The sequence below is a fragment of the Anas acuta genome, chromosome 2, assembly GCF_963932015.1.
Source record: "Anas acuta chromosome 2, bAnaAcu1.1, whole genome shotgun sequence".
NCBI lineage: Eukaryota > Metazoa > Chordata > Aves > Anseriformes > Anatidae > Anas > Anas acuta.
Genome location: NC_088980.1, coordinates 63,693,524 through 63,716,653, shown reverse-complemented (window position 1 = coordinate 63,716,653; position 23,130 = coordinate 63,693,524). Strand labels below are relative to the sequence as shown.

Sequence of the window (23,130 nt, the reverse complement as noted above, 5' to 3'; positions counted from 1 at the left end):
TTTCCTTCCAGGAAGCAAGAGAAGAAACGTTGGAGGATTTTCATTCCACAAAACCTTTCATCCCTTTTTCACTGTATGTTGGAACAGGTACCTTGGCCCTCTGGGACTGGGGCTTAACCCAACTCAGAAGTCAAAGGCAGAAGAGCCTCAAAGATAAACTCCTAAGAATTAGCTCACCATTCAAATTATTTGGGAAGGAGCTAAGAAGAAATAAATATCTTCAAGATTATTCTGGTTCTATGCAGAGGAACTTACCTGCTTTTCCATATTTGCTATACAACTGGTTTTTCACTGTCTTGTTTTTCTTCAGAGTCTTCATCAGATCCTGAACAGGAAGAAAGGAATGTTATTTGAGAGAACTACCAGTAATGGCTCATCAAAAGGTAATTCAAAGTAACTATTTCTCCAAAATATTTAATTTTAGATTGCTTATTTTGTTTTCAGATGTTTCACCTTGAAGGCTTCCTCCCCTCCAGTTACTGAACCCCAAAACCAGCAGTGGGATCATTCCTGAAATACCTATCCTTGTCAAGGGATTTGGTTAGCATGTGCTTCAAGTTTTCTCTACAACACAATCAGGACAATCAACTCCTAAATAGGAGCTCACTGGGAAGCAGATTTTTCTCACTTGATGTTTCCTGCCCTTCAAAAGACAGCTCTGGAAAACATGTTTGAAACACCAAAATACTCTGCTTTACAAAATTAATAATTTCTGTAACTAGTGTTCTTGCAAGAAAATGTCTCACTCTAAGCTCACTCCTTTACCATTTGTCTTCTCTCCCCTTCATGATCCCAGCTCTTTGCTGCGACAAAGTGCTAGAGGGCCCCAGAAAGAAAATTTAGCTGACCACAACACCACATGCACAAAGATGGCCCCTGCAGGTGGCAGGGCTTTGCTGGACAGTGATTAGACAGATCAGTCATTTCAGGGAGAGCAAGAAAGTACTAAGCAAGTGCAGTGAGCAGTGCTGAGCTGCAGTTTAAGCTACAGTCCAGACTGCAGATGTCTCTGTCCACACCTGAGGTGGCAGTCAGCGCCGTCTAGGACGGTAGAGGGAATTCTCACTCTTTGCATTGAACATGCATGTCTTGGGCAGTTCAAAGGAGTAGCTGTTTTCAGGCTGACTTTCCACACGCTACACCTGGAATGATTACTTGGCAACGAAGTGTTACATTGAAGATGAAGGGTCAACCCATACAAACAAGTGGATAGAAAAGGGTGCTTGAACATGTATACCTTCAAAGGAAGCATACACTGCAAACTCTTAACAGAGCCTGTTGTAAACGTCACCTCCTGACAGCAAAGATCTGTTTTTAGATGTATCACCGTGCAAGTGGAAGGGTTTATTTAGCCTGCATGATCATGAGGAATAGTTTACCTTTACATACTTTTCCAACCAATACACAGAGTAAATTGTCTAAAAATTGTTCTTAAAAAATCAAAAGTTTGTCTTATATAAAAAAACACCATAGAATTTTGAAAAAAATACTTTTGGTTTATTTTTACTGTACATCTCTATCTGTTTCAGAATACTTTCTGACTACCAAAATCTGTATTTTAGTTCAAATGTATTCATTTGACTATTTCCTTTGTTTCTTGTGCCCGTAAAGGGTATTTAAACCAACACAATTTCACTTGGCAGTTAAGGCAGCACGTGAGCTGTTACTGAAACCCAGGTGACCAAGTGGGCATTAGATAAGCTGAAAGCAAAGGCATAGTCCTACGCCTGTAGTCACCACATGCAGCCTGATGCGTAATAGCTGGTTGCACATGCAACACTGACCCAACCAAATTGCCAAGGAAAATATGTTAACTCCACTTTTACTTCCTCTCACACTGTATATTCTATTGTCAAAAAGCTCTCAGGCTGAGCTACTATAATGCTTCCACCAATAATCCTGAGGATATACTCACAGCTTTAACTAAAATACATTTTACGTTTCAATCATTAGTTACTATTTTCAAGCCATTTTACTCCCCGTGATCGTGCTACTGAATAAGGATTTAACAATTTCCATGTGGAAGAGATTGCACGTTTATGTGGAATCACTGAAATGGTTCTTGATTTACATAGTATGCTGGTACAGCACAGCGTTATACTCAATGTTGTCTTAATGCTTTCTCATCCCTAGATGGAGCTCTAAGTCCCTGATAACACCAAGACATTCAGCCGCTATAGAGGCTGCCACTAAACTGCGCGGTATTGCCAACATTTGTATCTCTATCATGCAAGACTGGCAGAAGTCTCTGTAGCTATTAGTGGATATTTGTATTTTAAATATATTGCATAGCACAGCAGAGCTTTACCAAAACAAATTTACATTTTAAGGTAAAAAGACTGACATGGAATCGTGGGGTTCATTCTGGGTCCACTTAATTCAAAGGAACTACTCATTTCCTTGAAATGCCTGCAAGCACATTCTTAAATCTTGAAGTATTTCAATTTATTTTTTGCTCACCTCCATTCAGTTGCTGTGCCATTTTATTTCAGAATATCTTTTTTGTAATGACTCTGGGGCATGTCAGAAGACCCACCAACTACCTACATTGTAATTCATCTGATAGGTCATTACTAAACTGAATTACTAAGAAGCTTATGTTTTAGGATTGTAAAGTACACTTTCCATTAAAAAGGAAAATTGTTTCCCCCTTCATCCCCCACCACCTTACACTCCAAAAGAGGGGTGGGGGGAGGAGGGAATATGCAGAAGTTTAATGCCAGTAAGAACAACCATTCATTATACAGACATAACTACCTGCTACAGATTCAGGAGGAGAATAGAACTGCCCATCAGAGAGGACTCCTGGGTGAAGAAGAGCTGCTCGTTCAGAGGCATCCTGCGCTATCAAAAACCCTAAAAGGAAGAAAAAAAATCCATGTTATTAGATAGCATCTTAACGATCAAGTCTTGATCAAGATCAAGCACCTTAAAGACTGATGTATTCTATTACCACTCCTAATAAGTTACATGTATTTCTATAAATTGCTGAGAAAAATGAAAACTGTTCGTTTAACGTGCCTTCTGTACCTTTATGCATCTAAAGAAACACACTACAGCAAAACATGGGTACTGTACACAAGTTAAGGAATCCTTCTTTCCACTGTGTGCATTAGGATGCATTATGTAAATTTAAATTCATCAATATTCACTGGCTAAGTAAAATTTTGAAATACATTTTTTAATGCTCAGCGAGCTGCTATGCATAACCAAATAAAGTTCGTCATTTACAGCTTGGTTCCATTTATTTGTCTCAACACACCTAGTAACTCCAAATCCTTTGGCTCGATTTCGCCCCTAATCAGGAAAACACAATAGATCCCAGGGCTATTCTAGTGCGTATAATACAGGACAAAAAAGGGATTGGGAAAGAATGGAATTCATCTCATCCTTACTGCCATCAGCAGGTCTTCTGATAAGTAACGGGGCAAAGATGGCGTTTTAGACCAACATAAAGCTATTGAACTTCTATTGTTTACTCTCAGTCATGTAAAGACTGATTGGAGAAAAACAAAGAAGTTTGATGTTTAACTGAGAGTTATCTGAGGTGGCAAGCAATTATGTTGGAAAGATTTATTTTTAGTCAACCAACTATTTTTACATATAGATTTATCTTACTAACCAGTTGGAAGTCTCCAAAGGAGATACTTCTTTTACTTATATTTCCATTCTGTCCAAAAGAGGGAGAACAGTCTCCATACTTAACAAGTCACAAGACAATGGAAGACACTCTGGGAGGGTTTTATCTTTAAACCCTGCTCAGAAGGTAATTTTTAGAACTGGAAATCTTTATCAATGGAAAGACAGGTGTGTTTTTTTTTGTTTGTTTTTTATTTTTTTTTTCCTTCAAAGGCACAGACATAATATCTCCAAATTGTGAACACTAGCATTAGGTTTGCTGTTTCTTTTTTTCTTTTTTAAAAACAAACATGAAAGATGGCAAAATTTCAACTTCCATCCCCAAAGACAGTTGAGAAAAGTACCTGGTTAAAAAGCAGAAACTTAAAATCTTGCTTCCTTACCTGCCTCAGACCAACTTAAGAGCAAATAAGGCCCTACATAAATAGCATCATCCACCACAATCTGCCTATGCTGCTCATCACGTCTGACTTAATTCCCTAAAACCTGAATTTTCCAGTGAAACCCTTTCTTTTTTTTAAAAACAGAGTTCAAATACAACACATGTCTAAGTAAATACCATCTGTTTGAAGCTTAGTAAGAATGAAGAAAGAAAATATCACTGATTTCCCACAGGATTATGAATATCATCAAGTATTTACATGAGTCATTTTCTTTGTCTATGAATATTTAGTATAAAACATGCAAAACATGCACTCTGAGGTGGTTAGATTTCTTATTTCAGTGTAATGTAGCTGTATTTCCTCACCCCCTCAAAAAAATTAAAAAACACAAACAATATCCTAAGTTTCCCTTTCTCTAGGCAAAACTGAATGTACTCAATTCAACCAATTTCTACCTCGGAGTTGTAGAAAAGAGGAAGAAAAAGACTGAAGTAGAAAGACTGCATTTCAGTGAACTAAGGAATGACAGCATCCAGACCCGTGTAAAGGTTTTGATTTTACCTAATAGATTAACATCCTTTCAGTGGCATTACAGACTGTATTTCGGATAGCGATGTACAAGTAAGAGGTTTGCTATACAATTACTTGCCTGCTGTTGAAACTAACAAAGCATTTGAGGCAGAAATCTATGCTTTCTTTTCTGCACCAACCAAGAAACATTCTCTTTTAACTAAACCAGTGGGTTTCCTCCATTTATTTGAATACATTCAGTGTCAGATGATCTGCTGCCTCATCTTGAATTCATACTTGCTCTGGTCTCATTCTGTGCATGAAGCAGACTCTCCATAATACTTTGCTTTCCCTTTTCCACCTCAAAGGAAGAGTCAGTGACACAGAGTTAATTATTGTGCCTACCCTCTGCAGAAGAGGGGCCAACTATTCTATGCATTACTCAGAAAGCGAAATTTTACAAGCCCAAGCCAATTAAATTTTCATGTCTTAAACATACAGAATTAGATATGCTCTTGAAGTGTTCGTCAACTAACTGATCTGTCCCTTGTAACTTTGCCTCCTTAAGTTAATAAAACCCCTACTTCTTTGAGGACATATTTTCCTTTACAGAAAAGGAAAAAATATGCCATATGATTTAATTTTTCCACAGCTCTTCAATTTTTTTGAGAAACTGAAAGAAGCATTCTTCTGCCAGACAATATGGAACTAAATGCTGCCAACTTCATTAACTGATGGAGAAATAACAAAAGCTTACTGTTTTCTTCTTCAGCTTCTTGTGGTAACACTTTAAAGTCTAAGAACCAGGTTTCAATCCAGGCAAGTATGAAGGATATGATGGGCAGCACATAGCCAAAAGCACCCTGTGAGAACAGCTTGAAGGAAACAAAACCAAGCAGCATTATAGAAATTTACCTGAAGAAATTTGCTTTCAAAAACCAGCAAAGTAAAGCAAACATTTGATTAGAATATATACCTGTGAAATAATTACTTTTGCTAATAAAAAGGCACTGGTCACTGCTGTTGTAAACTGAAAGAGACAGGGTAAGAAAAGTTAAGATTAGTAATTGGATTTACTTCTCATTTCTGCCATTGTATCAGTTGCAGCTTTAAATAATTTACTAACAGCAAGATTATAAATTAATTATATTATACTTGATATGTTTTTTAAGTTTTATTAAAATAGCCTCATTAATATGGATTTTTTAATACAGACAGCTCCAAATACGTTTCTGACTTCTAGATAGCAGACAGGCAGTTTAGATGCTACACAGATGATGCATTGTATAAATAGTGACCTTACTCTATAATGAAAAAACAGTATTTTATTCATCAACTCCCTTAAAAAAAAAAAAAAAAAAAAGAACAGTAAATCCAACTATTTGGGGAAAAGTGAATAGCAATTGCTCCAAATGGTTTTTTCCACAACCATCCAAATCAAAAGATCCATTTCAAATATATATTTGCGTGAGGGAGCTTGAACTAATATTTTAATTCACATTCTGATATTATGAAAAAATGAAATCACTTTGAAGACTTGATATTCCCTGACATGATTGAAAAATAGCAGGTGACAAGCTTTTGAACTCTATTAATGTGTTTGAGTGCAGTGATTCTTTAAATAATAGCAGAACCTAACCAGGGTCTGGTAAGCATGAGCAGAATTTTAAAGACTACCATCTTCTTCAAAACCTTCACTGAAGCAATAGCTATATTCATTGTTTACCACCATGTCATTTTTGCCCTCATCACCTCACAACCAACTGTATCACGTTGGAGGATATAATTGGAAGAAATACTCTAAAGCTACACAACTACGGACAAAGGATTTTTGGATACGTGCGCTTAATTTAAAAAAAAAAATCACAATCAGAGCACCAGTAACTGTTATTATTATCATGCTAATACCACAATTTCAAAAATATCATGACAATCTCAGATTACTAAAGAAACTGCATGCTACTCACTTGAAGAAGGTTATACATGAATACATTCCACATGGACCTACTACAGTGTAATGGAAAAAAGTCCGAGATTGCTGGATTTCTGGTACCATAAATGTCAGTTCTTTTTGAAATACAGTTCAATACTTCTGGTTCAAACATAGCTCAAGCAGTAAGTCAGACATATCAAATGGTTATGACCAGCCTTTCATGTTGGATTCAGTTAGTTTTCAATTTGTGTTAACATGATATCTAATAAGGAACACACTCATTATACTATTAAATTCTTGTCTTTAGGCTTAAAATCTTCCAGAAGTTTTAGTCTGTTACTGTAAAATGAATTTTTATATACAGAATCAAGATGTTTCTTAACATACAAACATTAAGAGGCATCTAAAAATGCGTTTGATCCATTTTAGTTAAAACTCCATTATGCTTGGCTACTACTCACAGCTATCGCCCACCAATGGCGCAGTCTGCACATTGCATATGCAAGTATTAACACCTTAAATCGAAAGACTGCCAGTAGCTATAGAGAAAGGAAAAAAAAAATGTTGGTTAATTCAGGAACACAGAAGAACCACAAGATTCTCAGCTGACTGAAAACACAACTGCTCACAAAATAAATTATAACAGGGCAATCCAAGTTCTGCTATTGAGAAACAAATTTGGAGGTGGTTTTGCTTATTAAAACAGAAAAAGAATATCATTTCCCATTTTTAAAGCACACAGCTGATGCTACTCACATGCCTCCATAGATTCAAATATAAAAGCATGTGCAATTCTACAAATATAAGTTAGAAACATAAGAAAGCTACACAAAACATGTTTATGATTATTTTACCTGACTGGAATCTAAACAGTTAAATCTGGATGCAGTTAATCCAGCAAATACCTTGAACGTCACTGCACCTCTCACTAATCTTACCAGTGCACTGCTGTGCCAATAGTATCATTAAGAACTGTAAAGATTTAAAAAATGCAACGGGAAGATGGGATTTAAAAAAAAAAAAAAAAAACAATTTTCTGCTTACTTAATGTTTAGATATTTACTGAAATATCAGTATTGCAATGATCAATTATTCTTTATGGAGATGCCTGCAGAAACAAGCAGTTACAAATATTTTTAAGGTGAAGATAAATTATGCAATTTCTCAGCCAGAAAAAAATGAAATCAATAGCAGACAGATGAGATTACTGACCCTAACCTTCAGTTTCCCTGTTTATTCTTTAATATTAGATTGCATCCAATTTTAAAAATGTGAAAAAAAACACTAAAAAATGAAGAGAGGTCAGGGACAGATAGTGCCAGAGTTACAATGAATACATTTAACATTATGCAAATATGTTTCAGACATTTGTAGCAGAAACAGAAGAAATCCTGTATAAATCCACAACTCATTTTGCAGAATTCAATGACCCAGTCCTTTCCCAGGCAACAGAAATCTGTTATTTCTCCTTGGAAGTTTTTAACCCTTGGTTCAACTACAGGACAAAATAATCTTCAGAGAATCGAGATTTACAGATAATTTTATTTTTTTTTTTTTTTCATTTCTACAGTAAGGTAAACATCATGGAAAGCAGCCAGCAAAATAATGATGAGAGAAAAAGAGAGGCAGTATAGTTTGCTAGCTTATGACATTTTTGTATCCAGTATCTCATTACATTTGACATGGCAAACGGTAAAAAACTTGCTTCTGCATCAGAAAACAGTTTCAAAGAGATATTCTAGATACAGTAATCAGTATTAAGTAACTAAAACAATTTATCTCTACCAGGGAAACAAGATCTGGTAGAGTTAACAATCACGCAAAGGGAATGGGGCACTTTACAAGAAGCGTAAAGAGATAACTTTCACTTAGAGATCAGTAACTTGGTCTATGCAGTGCAAAACACTTTGCAGCTACAGAACTACAACCTTGCTGAAAGAGAGAAAAACTTACTGAGGCAGAAGAGCTTTTTCCATGCACCTAAGAAACTTATACATAGGAAAGGAGAACACCATACTTCATGTCACTTGTTTTTAGTACAACGTTAAAACCTTGAGCTAAAACAGAGAAGTCTGAAAGAAACCTGACCTATACAGGCCAACCTGGTAACAGTCTCCCTCCTCACTTCAGACTTATTTATGTGAAAGGACAAAAATATCAGTTTAAACAAAATTATTTTACAGCTGAAGGACTACTGTCTACTGTCACCATCCCTGGAAGTCTTTAAAAGACGTTTAGATGTAGACCTTAGGGATATGGTTTAGTGGGGACTGTTTGTGTTAGGTTAGAGGTTGGACTCGATCTTGAGGTCTCTTCCGACCTAGAAATTCTGTGATTCTGTGATATTAGATTAGTCTCACGTGACTTAGTTTTTCACTTCCCCCTCCTCCCCAAAGCAGAAGCATGCCAAAGTACCTTTATCAACAGGCTCCATGAAAACTTGCTGCCAAAGAAGAACCAAGAAACCCCAACACAGGTGAAATTTGGCACAAGCCTTTCTGGTTTTAATTATCAAGAAGACATCGACCCTTTCACAGGACTCAAACTTGGGAACAACTGGGTAAGGAAGAAACTGGGAAAACTCTAATTTGCTTTTCTCTCCCCCCTTCCCCCCCCTTTTTTAAGGATACTTACAAATATATCAAAATATGAAGAAGAGTAGTCATATTGTAGAACTTCTTTCTCTAATGTAGTTTCAATACCTCCCTTCACCTACAAGGGAACAACACCACACACAGCTTTAGAACAGAAGATACTGAAGCCAGAAAACACACAAATGTGAAGTGTAAATTAATAGTTTCTGATGGATGTACAAACAATCGTGAAATTAAACAGAGGAGATAGTATGCTGAAAATATAATTTTAAAGATTATAATCATGAAATACAATGAGAATGCTTTACAAAATCAAAACATTTAGGATTATCACTGTTAATAACTTGACCTACAAAAGCTACATTTCAGACTGTCCTACAATAAAAGCAAATAAGTTGCTGAGGGAAAAAGAAATTAAATATAACTTCTCCTACACAGATTTACTAAGCATTTTATGTCTCAGAAGAATCTAAACAGCTGATCAGAAAGGCACCCAGAAGTTAGCTCATTAGTAACATGCTAGCAAATAGGAAATACTAAAAATCTCTGATGCTTTAGCACTTGAATTCAAACAACTGAATTAACACTCCAGACCTTTTCCTTCACAGCATATATGCTATTTGTTTCCAGAGAACTGAGCAAAACCAAAGAAATACAATGTAAAGAACACAGAAGCTGTGATCATTACTTATTTGCCAGAGAATGGTTTAAGATTCAGTCTTAATTCTTTCATTTGCTTGAGGAGATTCATAATTACATCTTCCTTAGCCACCATGTTCATTTCACATGGAAGCACTCATCACTTTCCTGTCCAAAATGGGTTACTAAGAGAATAATTTAGGATGCATTGGCTCAGAAAACAAGAGTGTCTTAGTTGGGAGTGAAGAATCATAGTGTTCATATCAGATTCCAAAGGCTGTTTGATTTTAATATTAAATTAGATAATTAAGGACTGCATGAAATAGTTACATAAAACAGTGGAAAATAACATCAACAAAAAGCTTTAATCTTAAGTTTGATTTCTGTTATCTTTTCAAAGAAAGGAGGTACACTAAAGCATCCCAATATATGCTCACCATCTCAAATCAGAACAGTGTAGATACTTGCACATTCTTTTCCCAACTACATTGCTGGATATTTTAGATTTTTTTTTTTTTTGCTGTGACTATACAAGCCAACTCCAAATTTATTCCTTTTTTTTCCTCTTTCTCCCCCTCTCCTCTATAACTAGCAGACAGCTTTTTAAATATAGCTTCCCATTGTTTACTCAACTGCAGCTGGTATGGTCATTTATTTCCACCATAAATAAGGAAGATTCTAGAGTGATGGAAGCTGTCTGTAGACTCATAGTGCTTTGGAAAGCACTTAGGAGGAAATGGAAGGAAAGATACATGCAAAGTAACACACAGAACACTGTTGCATGGCACTTGAGGTCAATTTAAAAGAAAAGACTAGGCAGTCCCTATTCTCTCCAGTGGCAGACATGCTGTCTCAGCCCTCTCCTCCTATAACATAAAACAAAATACACCACAGAATAAAAGAACACAATACATCAGCACCAGCTGATGACTGAGTTCTGAGACAATTCAGCAAACTGTTCAACGTATGGTTGCATGAGCACAAGGATGAACAGAGAACCATGACAGCCTTGATGCAGGGTTTGCTCAAACTACCAAGGAAGCTACTCCCTGAAGTGCATAAAAAAAAAGTTTTGCTTAAGCGCATTGGATAACAGGGACAATAGGAAAACCATACATACAGGCACTCTGGCAGCAATTCTGAAGTCCTATTAGTTATGTACCAGTGAAGGACAATCCTAACACAATGCTATTTAGCTTCCCAACAAACAAAACTCAGTTTAAAAAAAAACAGCACAACAAACTGTGTGTCAAGATTGTAGATAGATCTGAATATTATAATTTATGAAAGCAAAACATCATTTTTCATTCTTGATGACATTTGACACTACAAGGCTTAGGGTTCATAAATTTCCCCTAAAGCAAGGCTTTTCATAAAGAACTGCTAAGATCTTGAGATCCTTTATGCTGCAGCATTCAAAATACCAGGAGTTTATGGCATTTTCTATAGTCTTAAATATACTGAGAGCAATAATACGAAAATTTGTGTTCTAAATCCCCAACAAGAATTACAAAACCAGATTCTGCTCCTCTTAGTCAAACGTGCTGTTAAGAAACTAGCCTAAAACTAGCCAAAATGAAGTATCGGAATTCTAGGTTTTCTTTTGAGCCAGCTGAAATAATGCACCAGATACAACAGGCTTTCCACCTAAGGAGATAACAGAAGTCAAAGTCACAAAATTACAGCATTCAGGCAGGCAAAGTTTGCTTTCTCAAATTAAATCAGGAAATAGATTTTTCAGTATATCAAACTATTTGAACAGATGATTCCTAAAACTTCATAATGTCAGACTAAGGTTATTTATTTGTAACCAAATGATGACAAATGTTAACTCGAGAACTTTATTATCTAGAAAAGGGATTCCCCCTATTTTTTCATTTGTGCCCTTTCATAAATGAATTTTTAGGTTATAGCTTAAAACTCAACTCCAAAACTGTTAGTGATCAAACACTAACAAACCTACCCTACTTCTTTCCAGAAATTTCCTAAGAACTAGTTTGTCTTTCAAATTACAAATGCTGCAGTTAAAAGGTAGCAACTGCAGCAGTTTATATTGTTTCAATGTATCCTACCACAAACAACATACTTATACTAGGTTTCTCAGAAAATATAGCACTACATAAGAAAGGTTTTTGCCATTTAAGTCTTTTTAACACTTCAGTCACTGAACTACTCAGGAGAATGAACACTCTTAATACTGATAAAATTCACCCTATTTGCCACATTCAAACAACTATAGTAATACTTCTGTTTTCTTGCTGCCTGCGAAGTTCACTGGACTTCCAATGGTTTCCTCAGCACTGTTCATAGACTAGAGGAACATCAAAAGGTTTAATTATATGAATAAAAACGATATATTCTAATGATAAAAGTAGTTTATGATCAAGTCCACAAAACACTAAAAATGAGAAACTGCCTTAGTTTCAATGATACGAATAGCATACAGTTGGGATAGAAAGCTTGTTAACCACTCCTGAAGTCTAGGGGTACTGAAAAGACAACTCACATTTAATTCTATTATCCACAGCAAGGTTATGAATAAGAGATCAAATGTAACGAACAAACAGAAAGTCCTTCTGACATCTGATATGCCTTTCTTCTCTCGTCCATCGTAGGACTCAATCCTTGCCATCAGCTGTGCCGGGTTGATAGAGTGGACATCTCGCAAGGATGGACAGGATTCCACGCTGCTGCTGTGAGCATTTTCTGCATCATTTGGCACCCTATTCATCCTGGGTTTGCTTAAAGTAGTCTTCTTCCAGGCTCACCATCACTTGAAGGATGATCCATATAGGAAGAATTTCTAAGTAAACAAAGATATCTAATTAGTCACTAAAGCACCAAAATTCACTACACAATTTTTGCTTACCCAGTCAGTTTTTTGTTTCACCATAAACTGACATCTAGGAACATTTGGTAAGTAGATTCTAAAAAATGTTTCAAAAAGAAAAAAGATACACCTATGCCCTCTTCATTCGCTAAGATTTGTGAAACAAGAGAAATAAACTTTCATATAGACAGGTGGGAATAAGAGAGCACTGTCTAGATGTAGAAGACTCCATTCTCTGTGCTGCTGTATTGACATCAAACAGGCATAAATAGAAATCATGATGTACATCTTTAAGATTTCTGACTTAAACACTCAAAAGTAACCCAGCTTAAGGAAGTTCCACACAGCTTTGCACCATTCCCACATGCCCTGGCATTGGTGACAAGGACAAGAGACAGGCGCTTGTCCTCCCTCTGCACTTCCCCTCCTTGGGAAGCAATGAGAAAAGAGCAAGGAGGTTAGGAGGTTGCCTCCTGGCCTCCTCTTCTCCAGGCTACACAACCAAGTGTCCTCAGCCTTTCCTCATGGGAGAGGGAGGAATCCTCATTGGACATGCTATCAGCACATCCCAAACTAGCATTACCAAAAGGTTAAAAATCCATTAAAACCCCTGAATACTGTAGTAAATATTCTACAAAGCAAGTATACAGCTATCTGTTCTACAGATTAATTCATCTGCAATGCCTCTACTGACTATAAGGCTTTTGAAAAAACAGATTCTCAGGTTCAATTTCTTATAAAACTGGAACAGACTGATATGCTCGATTAGAAACTCCCCCCCCCCAAATGAAGCTCCTAGAAGGAGCTGATGAAGGTTACAAGTTTCAAGAAAATGCATAGAAATGTTAATTTTATGCAAACACTCAGAAGATTAAGCTATACATCCCACAATACAAATCACATCAGTCAAGCGTCTGTAACTCTGGAGTAGTAACTTCTTGAAATTCAAGAACACAAATTTGTCTCTTCCTGTGTGGGCTGTCTTTCAGTAAACCACAAAATGGAAACAAACGCTTCCCACTCTTCTATCCCAAGTAACAACAGCGTTTCAACTCCACTAGGCAAGAAAACAGGCATAGCACAAGAGGAAAAGCATACGTGATTTGTAACACAGCACTAGACAAACCACAGGATACACAGATGTAGGAAAAGGAAAGGTGGGAAAGGGAGTCTCCAGTGCAAACACATCACTGCTGAGGAAAAGACAGATACAAGAGGGATGGTTGAAGGGATGGTTCCAAGCAGATTTAGCACAGTGCATCTTCACTGTCCTTAACTCCCCCTCCTGTTTGCCCAGCTTTTTGTATGAGTTACTGCAATGACTCTCCCCAGTCAGTACCAGCCTCAGCTCTGGAACACAGCTCCCTCCCCTCTAAGTCACCCCCAAATTAGAAATTATAAACACTTTAGCAAGTGAACAAACTTGGAAGTTAAACAAACTTGCAACACATTTCTGTGCAAAACACTTACAATGAAGTACTGAAAGCACTAGGAAGCTTTAGGTTAAGAACACAAACGTGGAATTCTTTCACAGTAAGAATCATGGATGAACCCGCTTCTCCCCAGCTCTACTGTACTGATGAACATTTTCAGCCAGAAAATGATTTGCAATTACTTCTATACCTCTGCTTCAAATAGCAGCCACTAAACCTTCTACAAGTCACATATATCAGTTAGCTTGATAATAGCCACTTATTTTCTAAAACATCTGCCTACTAAAACAAAACATTTCATTTAGCCATTCTATACAAGGAAACATTTCAGTATAGGAACATAGCAAAGGCAAGAGGAAACCAGGTTCTCTCATAACAGCCTCCAGTAAAGCTCGTGCTCTGTACCCAAGGGTTCGTTTTGCTCCTTTACAGAAAGGAACAAGATTTTGAAACCAAGTAAAAACTCTGCAAAAAGCTCTGCCATCTGTTCTGTCCTCTCTTCCCTTGAACAGAAACAATACTCATTGCCATGAATTTCCTCCGTGACACTAGACTCACAATCCTCTTATTGTAAGTTTACTGAAAGGTTGAAACTTTTCATAGGGAAATATTTTTTTCTGAGATAAGAATCCACATTAGTAAATTTGTGATACACTTTCTCCTCATGCCTTCTGACTCTATAAGAAGTAAAAAGGTTTTTGTTTGTTTTTGGCTTCTTAACCAATACATTTACATTCACCCAACTCCTACTGCTAAAGTAAAAACTTAGCTAAGTCAATTTTTTATACAGACCCATTAAAAGTTAAACACTTTTATTTTTTCCTGAAAAGTAGCCAAGATTTAATTTTTTTTTTTTTTTTTAAACACTTCACAGTTATGGTTGTAACTTAAGCTTCCAAACAGATAACTAAATACCCAAATTTATCCTGGAGAACTGAATATTTTACTTGATTAATAGTATTAACTAGTATGAGTGAAAAGTAAAGGTTTTTGTTAAAATAAGCCAGGTTAACTGCTAAGAACTGTACTCCTTCACTGCCCTCAAGTCTAATGAACATTTTCATAACACATGATGAGAACTACCCCTTGATTTTAAGGCTACATTTACAATTAATACCATTATTTTCCCTTTAATATAAGCAGATGGCACATATTATACATCTGCTAGTTTTGCATGCATATTAGAGATGGAAGATCAGGATAGTACTTCTTTTTTTTACCACTATACTATCCTTATTCTTCCATTCTACCATCCTTGTTTTAATTTATTTTTATGATTACTATACTAATTTATTATTCATAAGCTACAACGTAATTTGTTACCTTTTTTCTTTACAAGTAAAAAAAAAAAAAACACATAGCAAAACTTAACTGAGATAACCAGAATTGAAAGCAAAAAAAAAAATAGAAAATAGCTCACTCAAAAGGCGATTAGCAGCTCATCAGAACTGAAAGTGAAAGTATCATGTGTAAGTGATTTTAGGAAAAGAAATACTAGCTAAAAATATCAGAGAAACTACAGGAAAAAACTACGTTAGCATAAAAGAAACTATGCACATCAAGTAATGTGTTATGACTGCCATTGAAACCTATAAAAAACTATAGTATTTTCTATCTATGTCTCTGACAACAGTGAACACTCCCAAGAATTCCCATCTTTAATAGCTTTCCTGTGAAGGTTAAAAAAACCTGAAAATTATTTCTTTTCAATGAGTAAAACAAGATGACATCGCCAACACAATGGTCAGGATGCCAAAGTAGCACAAAAAATACAGGGCTTTCACTAGTAAATTAAAGTTTTTCCCTTTCTTGATGAGAAAGCTGAGACTGCAACAGTAGTAATACTCATTCATAAACAAACAAACAAAAAGTACTTATTTGCCAACAAGTTTTCTCATATACCAATAAGAAAAAAACATACCAGTTCTTTACCTCTCCATCTCCTTATCAAACCTCATGTTACTTACAGTCCCTGTTTGTCTCTAAGAACAGTTTGTGACATCAAAAACAAAATTCCTTGCAACACCAGAGCAATACAGTAACCAGCATTATAATCGTAACACTAAAGCATTTATCTTTAAGTGACACCTCAAGACAATCTTGGGTAATTGTAACACACATTTGTGTAACCTCAAACAATGATGAAGTGTCAGCCAACAGCCAACCTATTACCTGCAGTAAATGGTCTTGAAGCCAGCACATCCCGAGTCAGCAGCTTTCCAAAGGAACCAGACCCTGGGGATCTTTCCAAAGGTCCAACCCCAGGCCCCACGCAGGCAGCATCCACCACAGATAATGAACATTCCCACTGGGGCACTCTAGGATTCAATGATTCAGCACAACAAACTGTGCCAGGCTTGAGTTCTCTAAATAAATTCTCCAGAAGGAATAAGGGACCTCAGGGCCTGAGACTTAACTGTCATCCCTATTTGCTCTCCTACCATCACAAACATCTCCAACATTATTCTTTTTCTGCACATGGAGAAATGTTACTTTAGCCAACATCTCAGACAGAATAAGCAATTAATTGTAAAGAATGCATTCCCATAATATACAAAGGCTAATAAACGAGGAATATAAGGATAAATCTGTTTTATCCTCCAGGAGTATCAGCAGAAATCTCTGAAGCTGTCTTCTGACAGCTCCAACATCAACCCAGTTAAGAGCTACCCCAGATAAAGCTAACTGCTCTGAAGAACAGGTAATGCCAACTAAAAATTAAATTAAAAAATCCCAAAGAGACAGAGATTGCTTCCAAAGTTTACCCAGACACTTTTTTACACCATTCTCTGATAGAAACAAACCAAACCCATCCTGTTAACAGGTTCTCCCTCTATTTTGTATTTAAGTGAAAGAACTCATTTTTGTGAAGTGGGCTTGTAGCAGACACATTGCTAGGGACCTCCTGGTAGCCATTTCCCCTTTTCTGAATGAGCACTTGGAACCTTTTCAAGCTGCACTCATTCTATTTTTATCTGTAACACATCACTGCCCTAGAAGCATCTTAAGGATTCAGTATCTTTGAAAATGTCTCAGCCTGAAGTAATGTCCCTGGTAAGTATTTCTTACTAGGCATGAAAACATATTTAAAAAATAATTAGCACAGACCTTTAGTGAAATACACCAACTTAATTTTAAAATTGATTCAGTTAATAGATATTACATCCTGATCTTTGAAGCACAAAATTTGGAAAATGAAAATATTTCCAGATGCGGTTCCCTTCAGGAAATCTGGAGTTTAGCTAAACAAGAGCAGATAGTATTTCAATACCACAAGACTTCACTAGACTGGTCAACAGCAGTATATTACCTCCTTCACATTGAGTTGAATCACATAAGCAGAATAAAAAGACAAATTTGTATAAAGCCTGGCTGACATGAAGCAGACACATAGCTACAGAAAATGGAGAGAATGGAAAAAAAAAACAACACTTGTGTAGCCACAGAATCACAGAAATGTTGGTTGCAAGGGACCTCTAGCAGGACTAGCATTGGACTACCATCAACATTTGGTCAGTTGAGGCTCTGTTTTACTGAGACTTGAAAACTTTTATGTTTCTCTGGGTAACATTTACCAGTACCACACCAACTCTCTAGAGAAGTCTTGTGGAATTGAAATTCCAGGGCTTTATAATATCTGTTCTTGTTTAGCTAAACTCCAAATTTGCAAGATGAATCCGCATCAGGAGATATTTCAATTTTCCAAAGGTTTTCCTATGTTCATCCCAAGCCTCCCGAGGCATAGTTTGTTGATATTGCCCCTTGTTTTGGCTCCTGAAATGAGTTCAGCTCTATCAGCCACTGCTTTAAGCCTCATGTGTAGCTGCATGTATTAGTTAAACAAAATCCAAGCATAAAAGGACGCCATAAAGAGGAAAAAAAAAAAAAAACAAAAACAGATTTGACACAGCAAAAATTAAATAGCAGATATTTTATGGTGATTCCAGACTTTTCTGGACTTTCAGTTTCAGAAAATTAGCTAACACTTGTTGGGTGACCTTACTGGCATAACTCTGATTCCCAAAGATGCTTATTTCCAAAGGGTTTGAATGACAACCTGAAGGTATCTGCCCTTAATACAGTAGTATTTAGGGTGATGAGAAGTTGCCCAAGTGATTTATCATGTAGTTTATAAGACTGCTTACTTCTTGACATGATAAATCCAAGACACATCATCTGAACTGTGAGACAGATGAAAAAAAAACTTCATCTGGGTCAGCATGAAAAATCACATCTGTTTTGCCATTAATTACTTCACAGCGCATTTGAGAATTAAGACTTTCTTCCTTTCTCCACAGATTTCTTATTCCATTTAAAGAATAAAGTTCACAGAAATACACACTTGTTTTTACAAGCTCTGGTTTTAAAATAGGGATGGAGGCAGAAGTTGTTAAGCTATGAAAGTAGGTACACCCTAATACTGGACATGTCTATTCAAAACTAAAACCCACTTAGTAATACAGAACTACAAAATAACCAAATATAAGCTAAAAAAACAGTGGTTAACATTTGGAAAGGAGACTGAAATAAAAAACATACACAATTTTCATTGACATGTGACATTCTAGTTAGCATGCAGGTCATATGATATCATCAAAAGGTCCAAAGGCAGAACCATCATTTACAGAATTAAAAACAGTTGCTTCAAATCGATATTAAGTGGGTTGTATTGAAGGTGAAGCAATACTTAAAATGCATGGCTGCACAGTGCACCAAGAAACTCAGGCTCTAAAAAGTGAAAACAATTAGTACTGACCAACATAAACATATCAAAAACCACATCGAGTCTAATGCTAAAAAGATAGGACCACAGATGCCAATTCTAGGAACTGTTCAGCCCAAGGACAGTATTCTATCTATAGGAAAGCACACCTCCCTTCTCTGTAGGATAGGGTAAATCATCTCCACAGCAACTACTGCAATGTTCTCCTACTCCGTCAGAGATTTTGTGTACTTACACTTACAGATGTACTTTATCTTGCAATCTATCCTCTATCCTATCCAGTTCCTTAGTGAAGGAAAAAAAATAACAAAAGCTTTTAGATACTGTTGTGTTCTACCTATTCTACCTAGGCCAAACACTTTAATCAACATAAGACAGAAAAATTCCAATGCTCATGCTCAATGCTGCATGCTCACAAAATTCCCAAATATAAGTACAAGATACTGCATATAACTTTTTGGCATTACCCTGCATGCCCAATGAAGCAATACAGCAGGAATCACAAGTTACAAATACACAATACATTTAGAAACCGGGACGTCTTCGAGTAGGAGGTGGAGGACAGTACTTTTCAGCATACAGGAAAACTCCTTAAGAAGGGCTCGGCTGTGTCTGAGCATTAAGAACTAGAGTGGTTCTGCGTGACCCTGAGGTAGAAGCTCTTACCTACCCAAGTCATAAGGAAGTTTCTCATTCAACGTACAAAATGAATAAGCACAAACTATTTGAGTGCAGCCTGTACAGCATACAAATTATTCTTGTACTTATAATGCATATCTGGTTTCATACTGATGAAACTTGAAATAACTTATTGCCAAGGTTTGGAAAGATACATTACCAAGCAGATAATTAGATGTCAGACAAAAGACAAAACAAGAAGAGCAATGGTTGTTTTGGTTGAAAAATGCTTCCCAATTTCTTATGCTCTAATGGTGACCTAACAAAACTAACAGTGCAGCCACACACATCCCACAGTCATACTGAGCAGTATTTTTCTCAGAACACTGGACAAAGTGTGGAAGAGTGCAGGACAGTTTACAAGCTAAAAGGAGAAATGGGGACAAAAAAAGTAAGTCAAAATATGGGGTCATTAGGACATCTGAGGAAACAGCAAAGTCATCTTCCCCTGTCCCAGGAGCGATTCTAACTGATACAGAAAGTCAAATCAAAGTGCTCCAAGCATGGGCTAATTTTTCCCCTGCTAGTAAGCGCTGTCCTGCACTACCACTTCACTTCTTGCCCTACAAGAGCTGAAAAAATTGCAAACAGCCTGTAAATTTGGTATTGGTGATGCCTTGCTTTTATCCCCATTGCCATTTTAACCTCCAGGATCCTTCCTAACAGTACATCCCAAGCATTTTACATCTAAAATGACCAAGAACAGCTTTGTGCCTTTACACGAGCGTGCTCAAACAAGACATGGGAAATGTCACATGAAGGAACAGTTCCTCAGAGTTAAACCAAAGCAAATCTGTTTATTTGTTTAATCAAGAGTGTGTCTTTGAATTGGCAACTCTATTCTATTTTAAGAAAAATAGAAAAATCTGACATGTAGGGAAGCTGCACTGTAACATACACTGAAGTTGTGGCTCAGATCTCACCTTCACTTGACATTTAACCACTTCAAACTACAGGCCTGACCTGCATGCATTTTATCCCTGTTAGAGTTAAGTCCTCAGAACATACAATGAAAAAGCACTTCAGTTACAGAATTGTTGATGTATTCTATTTGAAACCAATACATTCATTTATTTAATTAACTAATTAGCAAAGCTAAATTGTTGCTTTCTTTTAAAGAAAAAAATCACCTCTTTCTTGGTTTAGATGTTTTGGACTAGTTTTTACCAAAGACATGAAACTATTTCACTGTATGTTAAATGCAATCAGCTCACAGTTATATTAATTACATATATATAAAACATACAAAAGGTACTATATACATACCATATGCCGGTAACATACAATAGCTGTTGGCAACAGAAAACTCAAAAAAAAAATTAAAAAAAGCATCTGATTTCTTGGAAAAGGAGGGAGGGAGGAAGGGGGGAAAACTGACCAAAAAAGGAAAGTAGTACAAGGATAGAGCAAAGACAATTAACCTCCACCACATCTTAACTCTTCTTCTCAACATTATCCTGCTCTCTGAAGCTGATGTTGTAGCCCACCCAACATCAGCTCTCAAAAATAAAGATTTCACTGCACACTTTACCACATTAAGCATTAAATAATAAGCAACAAGAGTTTATAATACGTCCAGTTTACCAGTCTTATAACAACTGTAGGCCGAATAAACCTACTTCTGAGTTATCAATACCACATATAATTTATCCTGTCAGCATTTCTCTATAAATATAAAACACAAATCTTTAGAGAGGCCAAACATCTTACTGAGGTATCAAACATAATACTGGTTTACCACATAGAGAAAACAAGCAAATATTAGTAAGTGTCCTAACTGAACAACAAACATATGCCCCAAGGCTGCAATCTAGGTACTACTGGAACAAGAAAAGCTCAGGCATTTTATATACCAGTGAGAAACCGCCAGGATTCCTTCACCCTCTCAAGAGCTATTCAACAAAATGGTGCGTAAGTTTTCTCAATGTGAATTTGATCCCTGGAAATTCCTCAGAGCTCTTAAGAAACACAGTATTTTAAGAACCTAATAACCGTGTTAAAATACAAAAACTTTTGTAAGATTTTTCAGTTTTAACTCTGATTTTATAGGTCATGAACACATTTCAAAGCAAAAGAAAGCATCACATTTTATGTTACCTCAACTTTTCTCCTTATAAGACACTGGAAGAAAATATTACCTAGTCCAAGCTGCAGCAAACTCTAGCAGAGATCTACACCTGAGCCTTCAGCATAGAATATTTCTCCCAGCAAACTTCTGCATAATTTGTCTAGTTTTTCTCTCAGTGCTAGACAGAATTTAACTCCTGCTATCTGAGGTGACATGATTTCAGGACTTTGGATGATGACTGAATAGCTAATCTTAATATGTGAAGCACAACGTAATTATAAGATACTTGGTTATCTACTCAGATCTTTTTTTCCAACCTTTATTTCTAATCTCATACCTAGCTGAATTTAACCCAGCGAGGTGGAGAGGTGGGACAAAAAAATTGCCTTTTAACATGATCACTAAGAATTTCAAATTAAAAACAGATTTTTATCCGATAGTAAGATCAGAGAATATTTGACAAGCAACACACCTGCAATCCTTTAAGCATTAAGCTGTTGGATGGTGCTGGCTAACCATCTGAAATCACAGTCTGCTGCTGCCACAAGTGTCATTTATCATTACTTCACCAGACCCTTCTGCAAAAGCACTGATAGCATTTAACTTGTTGACTTGATTTTTGGATGAAATCCATTAATCTTGCTTATGAGAAATTTGGGGAGCCAGCCTCAAGAGGGCCTATAAAATATTGTAGTAATTATTTGGGCCTATAAAATATTTCAGTAAATGATGCTATTAAAACATACGTTTAGCTATGATGACCCAATGAAGTTTCAAATGGGGAAATCTAAATACATTCTTTCAAGCATATCGAAGCCTAGAATAACTGCAGAGTTAGTTTGGAAATGGTTGTGGCTAAACAATTCTTTGAGAATTCAAGAAAATTAGAACGCATTCTCGTCTAAATGCACCAAAAAGAAAGCCTAATGCATCCAAGAGTGAAGCAAGCCCCAAATTTCAGTATCATTAGAAAGGTTGAGCATTTCTTTCTCCAAACACCAAGTCTATACAGCACATCCCCCCTGAAATAAACAAACAGATGGACAGAAACACACGTGAGTTATTACAGAGATTCTTAAGACGGGCCACTGGTTTTATCCAAAGTGTCTGGCGCTGAACCCTCACCAAGAAAAATAACAGGTGAGCAAAACAGAGAATGCACCCTGCATCTGGCCTACGTAAAACTGCAACCACAACGCCCTGTGACCCCTCTTAGCCCCTCCTGGCCCCCGGGAAGAGGGAAAAAAATTGTAAATATTGTAAATATAAAAAATTACATATATAATACAGGAAGAAAACCCCGCCCTGCTGCTGCTGCTGCTGCTGCTGCACCACCAGTACCACCACCACCACCACCACCTTTTCCCTCTCCTCCTTCATCTTCCCCCCCCCGCCCAGCCGTTACCGTGGCCGCTGGCACCAAAGGCCGCCGCGCGTGCTGCCCCCCCCCGCCCCCCGGCGCCCTGCTGCTCCTACCCCGCGCGCAGGGCCCCGGCCGCAGGCACCCAGCGCCGCAGGCCCGGCCCGGCCGGGAGGGGCGGGGGCAGGGCGCGGGGGGTTGGGTTAGCGCCAGGGGGCGGGGTCGGGGGCAGGGGCGGGGGCGGGGGCGGGGGCGGGGGCGGGGCTGGGCCGTCTGGAGCCCCGCCCCCTCGGAGGGGAGCGTCTGAGGGGAGGCCGGGGGGCGCCATCTTGTTCTGTGG

General features: G+C 37.2%; 1 protein-coding gene across 3 annotated transcripts; it reads right to left on the bottom strand.

The window, feature by feature from the left end:
* Positions 1-255: 255 nt before the first annotated feature.
* On the bottom strand, positions 256-23,035 carry STARD3NL (STARD3 N-terminal like). Of its 3 annotated transcripts, none has more exons than XM_068670486.1 (8): positions 22,907-23,035; positions 12,205-12,501; positions 9,100-9,177; positions 6,927-7,004; positions 5,509-5,562; positions 5,290-5,407; positions 2,758-2,856; positions 256-325 (listed from the first exon to the last, which is right to left on the bottom strand). In XM_068670486.1, exons 2-8 carry the CDS (start codon positions 12,427-12,429, stop codon positions 273-275), a joined length of 705 nt encoding a protein of 234 aa, XP_068526587.1. In that variant the 5' UTR covers positions 12,430-12,501; positions 22,907-23,035; the 3' UTR covers positions 256-272. The 3 variants fall into 3 exon arrangements, with proteins under 3 accessions (XP_068526587.1, XP_068526589.1, XP_068526590.1); XM_068670488.1 differs by having other exon boundaries at positions 22,836-22,946; XM_068670489.1 differs by lacking the exon at positions 5,509-5,562.
* Positions 23,036-23,130: the final 95 nt, after the last annotated feature.